Here is a 12,569-nt window from a genome sequence, read left to right as displayed (position 1 = left end):
AGATTAAAAAGTTGTAGATTTGGCACGTACGTATTTTGAACGAGCTCCACGGGCTCCTTGACGCTACGTGGGTAAATAAAGTATTGATTGATTGATTGATTGATTGATTGTATAGAGTATTCGTTTTTGTTGAAGCAGGAAAAAAAGGAATTAGTTAACTTGCAATGAACAAGTATAGGCTCAAGTCAATTGCATTCAGTTCCTTGCAAAGCGGTCAATTTACGGGCTTGTCAGCGGGCTCCCTAGGCCACGCGGGTCGTTGAATTTCTTCACGTGCGAAATATGTTTTGCAAATAACCTCTACCGTTCATTTTCTACAACAGTTAAAACGGTAAAATTGTATATCATGGATATGCTCTTTTCTTTTGCCTGTATGTTGATTTTGCTTTGGTGAAGGCCGTTCTGGGATGCGAGGAACCTTAAAAACGAATGAGCCGTTGAGGTGGGAAATATCCTCGTCGGGAAGTGTAAGTTACGGCTCAGAGTCAAGCTTTGATAAAAACAGTACAAGCATCTCCACAAACTTCACTCACCGTCACTTAAAACGTAGGGTTCGTCGAGTAAAGTAATTTTTAACTTGTCAAACCCTAAATCTATCTCAGCCAGCCATTAAAGCGTGGGAAAGATTCAGTTGCCGACATTTTTCCGCTACATGTCTTTTTAAGGAAAGTTTTCGCCATATTGTTCACCAATGTACTACATGGATCAACATCGGCTTTACGAACGTTGCCTGACTCCCAAACAACTAAAAAGACATCCCACATGTTTGGTTTCAAAATATTAACTAAATTATACGCTGCCACTCAACTGAATTATCAAAAGACATCATTTAAGTCGAAGCCTCAGACTCTTCAGAAAACCTTTCTTCGAATTGATCAAATTCTATTTATAATTCATCTATGGATCGTAGTTGCTCTGTCTTGTGTTTTCAGTTCATAATTGTCCTCTTGTAAACCGTTCCATTCTTAGATGCAGCCGATTCCCTGACCTTATATAACATTTCTGGACTGACCTAACAAAGGCCTTATCATAGAGTGTAAGAGTCCCTTTCTGTAGCTATTGGACTAGATGGATGATCTTATCTCTGTTTCAAATCGCTTTCAGACGCGGAGAAAGTAACATCTAACCGTCAATTCCTAACCTAGAAGAAAATTACGATGGCTGAAAGTTTCTAAAGAAACTGTGGTGCTGCGTCGGTGGGGGTAACAAGATAATTGGTTATATCAACTAAGTTGAAATTGTAAATTGGCCTCCGTAACGATTCGTTATGGTGGCCAATTTACAATTTCAACTTAGTTGATATAACCAATTAGAAGAAAATTATTCCATATTTGTGAAGAAAGCCATTTCAAGTATAACAGCAGCTTGCAACAAATTCTATGACCGCAAGGTTCCTTTTGGAATTACATGTGCCCTCGAAAATAAAAATTAAGAAATAAGGCACCGATTACCAATTGTTGCATCATTTATAACCTAATTCAGAAGAACAAACGAAACTGGGCAAAAATGATTAAGAATTTGCTGCAGAAAATATTCTTGGTAAGCTTCGAGTGTTTTTGAGTATGATGGAAGACAAATAAAGTGACAATAAACAAAATTTATTATTTAGATGGTAATTTCGTCGGGGACGTGACATGAGGCTTCGCATGTACTCACATATGTTCCCAGTTGTTCAAAATAATTTGAATGCCATGGAATTAGCCAATGGTCAGTGTGTCTGATCTTTCTGAATTCAGAAACGCAGCGGCTGAAGCCATGAAAAATAGATTGTTTTCTCTGATCCGCCCACCTTTCGCGATTGTTCATGCTATATGCTCAGATTGAGTAGCTAAAAACTTGGGAAAATATAAGAGTAATTAACGCTCGACGAAAAATGTGACTAAATTAAATTTTCAGGCTGTTGAACGTTCTGAGGAGTACTCGTAATTTTGCTTCTTTTCTCTTGTTAACCTGTACGAAAAACAAATATAAACTATTTGATGTTTTCACAATTTGGTTACAAACAAAAGGCTAAAACTGATGCTGCAGTGACAGCACTGTCACTCTCGTCTGCGCTTCGTATGGTGCTCTTTTGTTCTTACAACAGATCTTGACGTCATCTGTGATCTGTGACTGTGCGACAAAAGGAAAGAGAGTGGAATCAATTTGTTAATCTAACACAATCTGTTCTTCGGGCGTTGAACCTCTTCAACCCTTCCAAAAAGAATTACGTTTTATAAGGTAAGGAAGAGACACTTAAATATTTTCTGCCTCACTGCATATTGTAGTCCTTTATAACTAAAACCATTTATATATAGAATTATAAGAGACTGTCGAGAGGGCAGATTTTCCTCAATTTTTTTTATCTTCAGTCTTTCAATAAGAAAGATCTGGCTGAGCGGACAATTCTATATTTCTAAAACTATAACTAATTAAAGGTGACATTACATAACAACATAACCTACAAGGAAATTAGTCTTCATTCATCAAGAAAGCATTTTAAGTATAACAGCAGCTTGCAACAAATGTTATGACTTCTTGGACCTTTAACTATTGCATCAAAGCTGACAGAAGGACACAAACGATGGTTTCGCCTCGAACCATATAAAATCCCGAGGGGGAAGTCGATTTTTGACCGCAAGCTGCCTTTGGGATTATAAATACACTTGGAAATAAAAATTTAGAAATAAGGGACTGATTGCCAATTTTTGCATCATTTATAACCAAATTCAGAACTAAAAATAACAGTAGAATAAACAGAGCTGGGCAAAAATAGTTAAGAATTTACTGCAGAATATATACTTGGTAAACTTTGGGTGTTTTTGAGTATGATGAAAGACATATTAAGATACAATGAACAAAATTTTTATTTAGATGGTAATTTCGTCAGGGATGTGACATGTGGCTTCGCATGTACTCACATCTGTTCCAGTTGTTCATAATAATTTGAATGCCATGGAATTAGCCAATGGTCGGTGCGTCTGATCTTTCCGGCAGAATTCAGAAACGCAGTGGCTGAAGTCATGCAAAATAGATTGTTTTGTATATAGAATTATCAGAGAATCTGTCGAGAGGGCAGACGTTTCTCAATTTTTTGAAATTGAGTCTTTCAACATAACAGATCTGGCTGAGGCGATTCTATATTTCTAAAACTATAGCTGATTAGAACTTTGAACTACGATGAACTTCTTTAGACGTTAGATACTTACTGCAGATGCTTTCCAAATATTGCTCAAGCTCAGCAGAGCTGATTCTACTTCTTTTTGCCTCAGTTTCAGTAAAAATTCATTTTTTGATTTATCAATTTTTGATTTTCAAGTCGAGTCGTTTCTGTTGATGGAAATTTAAGGTACGAATCCGGATACGCCTGAATTGTGCGCACCAAAGCGGTAAGGGACGCGCCTTATTTTCCTGTGTGTGTGTGTGTATGTATGTGTGTGTGTGTGTGTGTGTGTGTGTGCGTGCGTGTGCGTGTGTGTGGGTGTGTGTGTGTGTGCGTGAGTGTGTGTATGGAATTGGAATATTTTCGTTTATTTTTTATCCTTGGAGAAGGAAAATGCGACGAATCTTTACCTAGTTATCGAAAATTAAACAACAAATATATATGAAATACATATATATGAACTGCGGTTATGAAACGTATCTGTGCACGATCCTTCGCAGTAAAGCACTATTTAAGCAATAGTGAAAATCAGATCTGAAAAAAATTCAGGCCTGTACGGGATTCGAACCACTGACCTCTGCGATACTAGTGCAGCGCTCTACCAATTGAGCTAATAAGCCAACTGGGAGCAGGCCATCAAATTAATTCGACATAAACCCGTAGATGATAAATCAAACAACAAATATTTGTTGTTTGATTTATCATCTACGGGCTTATGTCGAATTAATTTGATGGCCTGCTCCCAGTTGGCTTATTAGCTCAATTGGTAGAGCGCTGCACTAGTATCGCAGAGGTCAGTGGTTCGATTCCCGTACAGGCCTGAATTTTTTTCAGATCTGATTTTCACTATTGCTTAAATAGTGCTTTACTGCGAAGGATCGTGCACATATACGTTTCATAACCGCAGTTCATATATATGTATTTCATATATATTTGTTGTTTGATTTGTCATCTACGGGTTTATGTCGAATTAATTTGACGGCCTGCTCCCAGTTTGCTTGTTAGCTCAATTGGTAGAGCGCTGCACTAGTATCGCAGAGGTCAGTGGTTCGAATCCCGTACAGGCCTGAATTTTTTTCAGGTCTGATTTTCACTATTGCTTAAATAGTGCTTTACTGCGAAGGATCGTGCACATATACGTTATCGAAAATTATCAGAAATACTCGTCTCACTATATTCAAATGAATAAAGGCTGTTAGTTTCTAAAGAAACTGTTTGGGGCTGCGCCGGTGGGGGTAACGAAATAATTTGAGTATATCAACAAAGTTAAAATGGTAAATTGGCCACCGTTACGATTATAAAAGCTGACGTTTCGAGCGTTAGCCCTTCGTCATTCGCTCCGACGAAGGGCTAACGCTCGAAACGTCAGCTCTTATAATCGTAACGGTGGCCAATTTACCATTTCAACTTTGTTGATATATTCAAATTATTTAGCTAACCTCCAGGCTGCTAACTACAGTTATTTTAACAGCTCAAAGAGAAAACAGACGAAGTTTCACTTCGCGGCTTTAACTGTTTTGTTTTGTAACCATAGCAACAACATATTAAGGACCTCTATGACGGGACAGCATGAATCGATTAGGGAAATTGCGAAACCCGCAAAAAAACAAAATCTTTATAACAAACTCAATTGAGGAACACTTTTGTGAGCTACTGATAAATATTGCTGAGAATAGTTTCACTGCTTTGAAAAGTAGTTAGAACAATTCTGAATATTGATCGACTCGATCTTCCCTCCACAACAGGAGACAGAACAAGCTCACTCATTTTTTTGTCTCATCGTGGTCATTTAATGTGGAGGAAAGTGTGTTTGTTCTTCAACGTTCGCCTCTTGATGGCCATCGTATCCGCTGATAAGCAATGCAGACGAGAAAGAAGCATGAGCGGAATGGCTCTACACGGATTTGTCTTCAAGAAGTTCTCAGTAACTGCCCTCCACGAGTGTGACATCAGCTGTGAAAGAGAAATCAGGTGCCAGAGTTACAATTACGTAATCGCGGAAAAGTCTTGTGAACTGAATAACCGAACCAGAGAGGCACGACCTGAGAACTTCCACTCAGACCCTGCTCGGTTATATCTCGTTGGTTTTTTTAGCAGAGGTATGCATTAGATACTTTACAACCATAGCTATTCCTGGTGGCCGAGTCTGAATTGTGTGCAATCGAGGTTCTGTTTAGCAAGAGAATAAACGGCTAATTCTTGTGCTTCTTTTATCTACTTTATGTAACAGCTCCTCTGGGATCCATTCCAGAACTGCCTGCAGAGTCGTGTCGGGAAATAAAAGCGAGCGAAGGTAAAGACGTCATCAGCAAGAAATACTGGTTGGATTTAAGTGCATCTGGAAAGACAGCTTTGGTTTACTGCGACATGGAAATTGAAGGTCTAATTTCACAGTTGATTCGTTACTCTTAAATTTCAAATATACATTTTTATTATCTGTATGTTCATTTTATGAGGTTTCGTAGTTTTTTCACTGGGCTTGTTTGTCGCAAAACGCACCCACTTCAAGTGCCTAAGTTAAAAGTTAAGTTTTGCATATTCATTTCTTGTAATAGGAGTTAATATTGGAAATTTAAGATGTCACCACAGCTTAAAAAAACGTTCTGTTAATATAGAAAAAAAATAGTGATGTGGATGAATTTCTGTCAAAATTTCCTTTCCAATAGTATACATGCAGGACATGGTGATTTCACACTGTTTTTTTTCTTTTCTTCACAGTAAGGCTGAGAAATGTCGTTACAAATTTTCAAAAGAAACGTGCTGAGTTGCGCTCATTAAATCTTTTGTTTCGTTAAGGTCGTATTCCTTTCGCCGTCGTATCTTTCTTAAAATAGACCCTATCATTTCCTTGGGCTCTTTAAGGTCTTTAAGTCATCGAACATGTGAAAAATGAGCCTCTGATCATAAATTCAACCAGTGCAATACAATTTTCATTTCCGATGGTTCCGACAGTGTTAAATACAGGTTTTACCTTTCTCGGCATCGCGGTTTTAACTTGCGTGATAAGACAATTATTTACACTCTTAGTGAACAACATGAAAAAGATCTGGATAACTTTTGAGTTTCTCATAAAGTAGATGATGAAAATAGAAGAATGTGAGATGATAAAATAAGATCGGCTGTTTGGACGTATGTTAACAGGAATTGACCTTTGATCGAGAACACAACGGAATCAAAAACAATGAAATCCCGCCTTCTTTCCCGGATGTAGTGTTGAAATTTACGGTGCGACCTTGTTAATCCACATAACCTGCCTGTAAGCCTTCATTACCACCCCCCCCCCCCCCTGCGGCACGCGTGCTAACTTTTTTTCCTCTTCAAAGTTTGAAGCCTTGAAACCAGGGACTGGGTCTCACAATTATTTGTAACAGACTCCTTCTTATACCTCTCGATGGCTCACTTTGCTAAAGGCCTCAAATTAATTCGCTGGTGATCATGAAGAAATGATGATGAAGCAGCGCTATCAATTGGGGCTGCTAACTTGGTATGGCTCACTTTGCTAAAGGCCTCAAATTCATTCGCTGGTGATCGTGAAGAAATGATGATGAAGCAGCGCTATCAATTGGGGCTGCTAACTTGGTATGATCACGGGAGAAGTGACATGTTATTCTCCCGACTCCTAGATTTGCCGATGAAAAAGACAATATGATACGATATAGCGGAAATGCTGACTACGGGTGGTAGTCAAAACCGCTTATGGAATTTCTTACTCCGGTGTTAGAATACTCCAGCTATTCTCCCAAGCCTTTATCCATCATGATATCAATATGATTCATTTGTGGAATATGTTGTTACAAAGGAGATCGACGTCAGTTTTGATTCCTCTAGTACGTATGAAAGCGAGAATTTTATTGCTAATGATTTTAGGGGTATCATCACATTTAGAACGAAAGCGATTTTAAAGTTCCCAGATGCGCAAATTGAATCTGTTTTGCTGGCTTATTAAAACTACATCAGACTATACTCTTATCTGTGGGTCACCTTAATCCATACTGAACCGTGCGGTCCTAGCCTCACGCTGTATATTCTTTTTGTTGTTGTTGTAATATGTAGAAAAAGCCGTCGACATTGCTTTTGTAATCGGTGCGTCTGGAGCTCAGGCGTCTTCAGCCTTTGCAAGAATGGTAGCCATCTTGAAGAACTTTGCTAATGAATATGAGATATCCGATGACAAAACTCGTGTTGCTCTAGTGGACTACAATGGTCCTGCGATTGCCAGGGTCTTCTTCAATGACGGTTACAGCAAAGCCAATTTTACAAGTCTCATGAGCAGCATACCTGGCCCTGGCGGACAACCAGGTACACTGAGCGGTGCTTTTAGAAAAGTACGAGATGAGGTTTTCACAACGCAAAAAGGCGAGCGGCTATCTGCGGAGAATATTCTTGTTGTGCTGACCCAGGGAAACTTCGATGAGAATTCTACTGAGATCCGGAACGATATCACCAATTTTAGAAGCAATGCAGTGAAGGTCATTGTATTTGCCATCACGGAGGAGCCGGGCATAGACAAGTGGGAGAAGATCTCCTCGGGGATCAACCTCATAGTTATACCCGAGCCAAGTAAAGATACAGAGGAGGCAAAGAAATTGGCACATGCTGTGAGTAAAGGTAAGGAAATCTAAAAAACAAAAGACTGCTTACGAAAGAAGTTCCCTGGAAACTCGTTTCTTGTTCACGTACACTGGGTGGGACAAATGGCAAAATTTGTTGCTTGTTTGTTTTCAGCCTTTGTGCATCGTAACTTAAATAAATGTTTGTAATGTCTCATCTTGCGCATAACATTAGTTCAAAAAGAGACTGTGGTCTATGACAGTGGGGGACGTTTTGGAAAACTATTTTCAAAATTTTCTGTTTTCACTCATCCACATAAGAAACCGAGCCTTTTAAAAACGATTTGTCTTCAAAACGGCTTCAATTTTTACACGTTCACGAAAGTCTTCCTTTTCATCAGTGGATTGGGCATTTTAGTATGTAAGATAGGCAAAAACTTATCAAAAACAATGCGTTTTCAAACGAGATCGCATTTTTTGTGAATGGTGCCTCAGTTTCGAGCGAGTGGCAAAGTGTAGTGGCTCTAATTAGTTCGTTTGTTTCACAATGAAAACATCTGCATTAGCTGTAACAAGGCCCGTGTTACAGCTAATGCAGGAAACGATTTTCTTACAGCTGTTTTTCGTTTTGGTTTGTTTGAGGATCGCAGTAGCAACCTAAACGATTTTGAATTTAATTGAATTTTAATTCTAAACAGAGTTTCGCAGCTGCGCAGAAGTGAAAGCATTCGGGTACTCTTCTGACGGCCATTACCTGCTTCATGTAAGCGATAGTTGTAAAGACCCAACGAGAATCTACTGCCATAATATGTCATCTAACACGCCGCAAGAGTTCATCACCTTGGAGTCGGGTACGTGGAACAACTTTGCTAATGTGTATGCCCAGATGCTCCAAAATGGGGGCGACTGCAGTGGTGCTGTGCAATCCACATTGTACCGAAATCGAGGCACTACTTACTTCAGCAAGGTGCGCCTTGATATCACAACCATGAAAATTTTGAGCAATGTCTTCACCTTCGCGCAGACTCAGGGAGGTAAAGACATCCCATATGGCGAAGCTGGCGATTGCTATTCGGAGAATCCTGGTGACTGCCGCAAAGGTCAGTTCAAGGTCGACCTGAACGGAACGGGACTTCGTGTTGGGGACGATGTGAACTGGGAAGCATCGGGATACCCGAGTATTTTGACAATGCAGGACTACCAGAAGTCTCCTGATGGTGCAGTGGTGTCTGCCAAGTGTGGAGGTTGGTGTGGTTCATGTAAGCCATCTGGGGGATTTATCATACTGGAGGCTTTGTGCTCCATTCCTGCTGGTAGGTATAATTCATAATCGTCTTATTTGCCCCTTTTTGGGCTTTCTTGACACCACTGGCCGTGAAATTACTAAATAGATTTCGTGCGTTTGTTCAGTAATAGATAACAGATGACGTCAAAATTTGGAAGGAACAAAAAAGTGGCGCCGAGTGTGTCACTGATTTTTTGGGATCTTTTGCTGTCCTGACCTGACCAATAGTGACGTCACCTCTGCCTGCCTCTTAGTTTGTCTATCTGTCTGTCTACGTGCATGCCTTAGCTTAGTTAGTCTGGCGAAGTTTATAAATACAAAAATAAATACAAATAAAAAATAATAGAGATGTAAGTGAATGTCATGATATGATTTATTACTGTCCAGTTTAGACTCCTCACTAGCTGTGGATGAACACTGACGCCTTTAGGAATACGATACTGGCACGCGGCGGTAGTGACAGAATTAGTAACTGCATTTCATCAGGGTCGGAAGGGCTAATCGATCCTCAGAAGACAAATGCAGTTCAACCATCATGTTCAAGAATTGAAGGAGGTCACTCCATCGATAAGGATTACTATCATCTACAGTCCGACGCTCATAACCTAGAACTAGGTCTTATATTTGTACCACCAAGTTATGTAAAGACAAGTGAATAACACGTAATAATCGTAAGATTTCTGAAAAGGTAATCTAAGTGGGCCTCAGTGGGGTTAACTGTCAATCGTCAAATGGCCAAGAATATTCACCGTCAACCTTCCTGAAATCTTTTTTAACGTTCATTGTGAAATAAGCAAGCCAATATTAGCCGTCAAATATCTCAGATATCTTTAATTGAAAACTAAGCAATTGCCTTAATTGTGGTCAAGTTCTGTTGTTTATAAATAAAAGTTTTGATATATTACAAAAATACATCTATGTAAGTTCTTTAACTTCTAGTCGCGAGTAAACCTGGTTGGCGACGACGAACTGAATTCCGGTGTGGAAACACTTCCGGAGTTGTAAAACGTTAGTCATTTGTGAATAAAAGGTGTTATAACTAAACGGATCCTTACAGACAAGTCATTATGAAAAATTACAGCCAAATTTCGCGTGTTTAGTTCGTTTTACAAACGACATTCCAAAAATTTCACCGTCACTCGTCAAATGACCTAAAATCTAATTACCGTCAACCGTCAAAAGGGTTTATTTTTAACCGTCAACCGTCACCGTGATCCCCTATTGAGACCCTTACCTAATGCCCATTGAATGAACTATTTTTCTATCATAGTTAGGAGAAAAGACTGATGAATAAAGCCGGCAAAAGTCAAAATAAAAACGCAGTTGTGCAGTTTTGATCGAGAGTTCCGGCTTGTCCGTACACAATCTTTTGTTTTTATGTTTACAAATTGTGACTGAAAAGAATGATGGGAAGTTTACACTAGTCAGTAAGTCCAAAAGTAAGTTCATACAGTAGGAAAATGAAGGAATTTTGCAGGGTTTTAAGTCTTTTCTGGTGACTCGAAAGGAACCGATAAAAATCTAGTATTTCTTGTCCTTCAATTCGTGGCCTAAATACACCCTATCCTGTTAATTCCTGTGGTTTTTATCCCTTCAATTCTACAGTTCGACGCTCTTGAATCTCTATATTCTAAATATACCGTATCCCGTTAACTTTTTCCGCAAGTATCGTGTATCCTGAAAATTTTTTATCCAAAATATAGTATCCAGAGAACCCCTTGTTGGGCTTCCTAGGTAAATTAAATCGATGTATCTCTCTTATTTGATTATTCAAATTGAGCATTTACGTGGCAATCGGAGACTGGTTTAAGAACGAATGCAAAACGAGAAAAACACAAAACAAACCAATAGAACTATGCTAGAACAGTTTTAGAAAATCGGCCGTACATTATCAGTGAGATCAAACATGAAAGGCTTATTTGGCCTTGATTGAGATTCTGTCGATGTTGCAAGTGAGTGGTGAATAATCGGCTATGCTGTTAACTGAAGGCTATCTGAAGACAAAAAGCAAAGTAAGTCAGACGTCCGCTGGTCTCATTGTCATCTCAGTCCTCTTCAAGGAGGGATAACTTTTCCAGCGATACCAAGTCACTTCGTCAAGGACTGAACGATTTTCATGATAATAGAAGTCACTCAAGTCATTATTTCAGATATATTCATTCATTTATGGCAAAAATAAAATTTCAACTCCTGGCAAAGTTACAGCTGTTATGTTTATTTTCGCATGCTAGCATTTGTTTGATTACACGGGAAACTGATATCTGAAACTGAAGCAGAAAATGCAATGGACAGATAAAATTGTGTTGTTTGTGTCAAAACTTGAGATTAAAAGTGTTGAAAAAGCAGGGAAGAAGTCTCAAGTATTTTGTTTTTTTCTAAACTGGAACAAATTTAGTACTCACTTGCACCTGGAATTCTTTGTGGAGTTATCTTCTCATTACTTTTACCTATGGAATTCGTCGCTGTTTTCTGATTTGTATCCTGCGCCTACGCATGAACCAGCTGTTAAATCTAGTATAATTTGTCTCTAAAAACTTTTACCTAATTTTTAATCACTTTTCCGGCTCTGAATATAACAAAATAACTAAGGGAAAACACCTTGGGAACGAGGTTGAACAAGATTAAAAAAAGAAATTTGGGATCGGATATCTATCTTGATGTCGTCTAGAAACCATTCCTAAAGCCTTGGTCAAACGGCGCATTATAGTCGATGATAGCTGATTCTCTTCAAACTATCATCAACTATCACCAACTATCATTCTCATGGTCAAACGGCCAAAAAAGTTCGTGATAGTTGATGATAGTTCACCGGCAGTCGCGCGAGCAAAGTCACGCGAGCAGCTAGTTCCAGGCTCTTTCCGCGTAAAATGTGAACACTAACATTGCTTCGCGTGAGACAAACAAACTTGCTGAAGTATGAATATATCACGACGAAAGAGGGTGGCAGCTTGCTTACTAGTAATCGATTTGTTTGAGGAATGTACGGAGGATGAATCTGGAGAGCATTGGTGGAAGAGAGGACGGACAAGGGAATGGATTAAAGGAGAAACGAAAGGGGGATGTTGAAATTGGTGGAAACGAAACGACGACGGAACTCTTTATTTGCACTATTTCACGAGATTACTACAGAGTATAGAAGTCAGAATATATAAGAAACAGTAAATTGCATCAATAATCAAAAGTAAAATGTACACAGTGACCAAAGTAGCATAGCTTTCGAGTTGGCCACTGTCACGTATAATTAACTGGTGTATCTTAACATTTACACAAGACTTGCTTTACTTTAATTCTATATTTACACTAACCAAGGTGTTTATACACAATTAGTATTATAAACAAAGAGAATAGAGAAGTGAGTAAATAAGTAAATAAATAAATAAAAATTTAATTAAGTTAAAAGAAGGAGAATTAATTTTTTTTTCTTTATAATGAATCAAAAGAACAAAGACTAAGAACAAAGAAACTAAATTAAACTAAATCAATGCATTCCAAGAAGCAGATTGCAAAGTTAGCAGAGCCTGAGAGCTTGGATTGTTTGGAGAAGCGATAATAACATAATTTTTTTAGATGCATGCAGCGGAATAGTCTTCCA

General features: G+C 38.7%; 2 protein-coding genes across 3 annotated transcripts in view; both read left to right on the top strand.

Annotated features, from left to right (window-relative positions):
* The window catches only part of LOC148734132 (techylectin-5B-like), a 78,475-nt gene that overhangs the window by 28,423 nt on the left and 37,483 nt on the right, over positions 1-12,569 (top strand). Inside the window, exon 1 of one of the 2 annotated variants that reach the window (XM_088753703.1) lies at positions 1,133-2,220. The exons of the other annotated variant lie outside the window; for it this stretch is intronic. The gene's annotated coding sequence lies outside the window, so the exon portion shown is untranslated. Of the gene's footprint in view, positions 1-1,132; positions 2,221-12,569 lie in introns of those variants that run through there. 2 annotated transcript variants of the gene reach the window in all.
* Positions 130-10,021, top strand: LOC111327792 (uncharacterized). Its single transcript, XM_088753693.1, has 6 exons — positions 130-467; positions 4,888-5,241; positions 5,373-5,522; positions 7,196-7,750; positions 8,391-9,005; positions 9,370-10,021. Exons 2-6 carry the CDS (start codon positions 4,935-4,937, stop codon positions 9,396-9,398), a joined length of 1,656 nt encoding a protein of 551 aa, XP_088609819.1. The 5' UTR covers positions 130-467; positions 4,888-4,934; the 3' UTR covers positions 9,399-10,021.

Source organism: Stylophora pistillata, chromosome 3 (assembly GCF_964205215.1).
Source record: "Stylophora pistillata chromosome 3, jaStyPist1.2, whole genome shotgun sequence".
Lineage (NCBI taxonomy): Eukaryota > Metazoa > Cnidaria > Anthozoa > Scleractinia > Pocilloporidae > Stylophora > Stylophora pistillata.
This window is presented reverse-complemented; position numbering and strand designations above follow the sequence as displayed.

Excerpts from the sequence above, each read along its gene's own strand:
- LOC111327792 (XM_088753693.1), top strand. The coding sequence starts at position 4,935 with ATGTGGAGGAAAGTGTGTTTGTTCTTCAACGTTCGCCTCTTGATGGCC. Across the intron at positions 5,242-5,372 it reads CGTTGGTTTTTTTAGCAGAG|CTCCTCTGGGATCCATTCCA; the intron begins GTATGCATTAGA and ends TTTATGTAACAG. Across the intron at positions 5,523-7,195 it reads CTGCGACATGGAAATTGAAG|AAAAAGCCGTCGACATTGCT; the intron begins GTCTAATTTCAC and ends TGTAATATGTAG.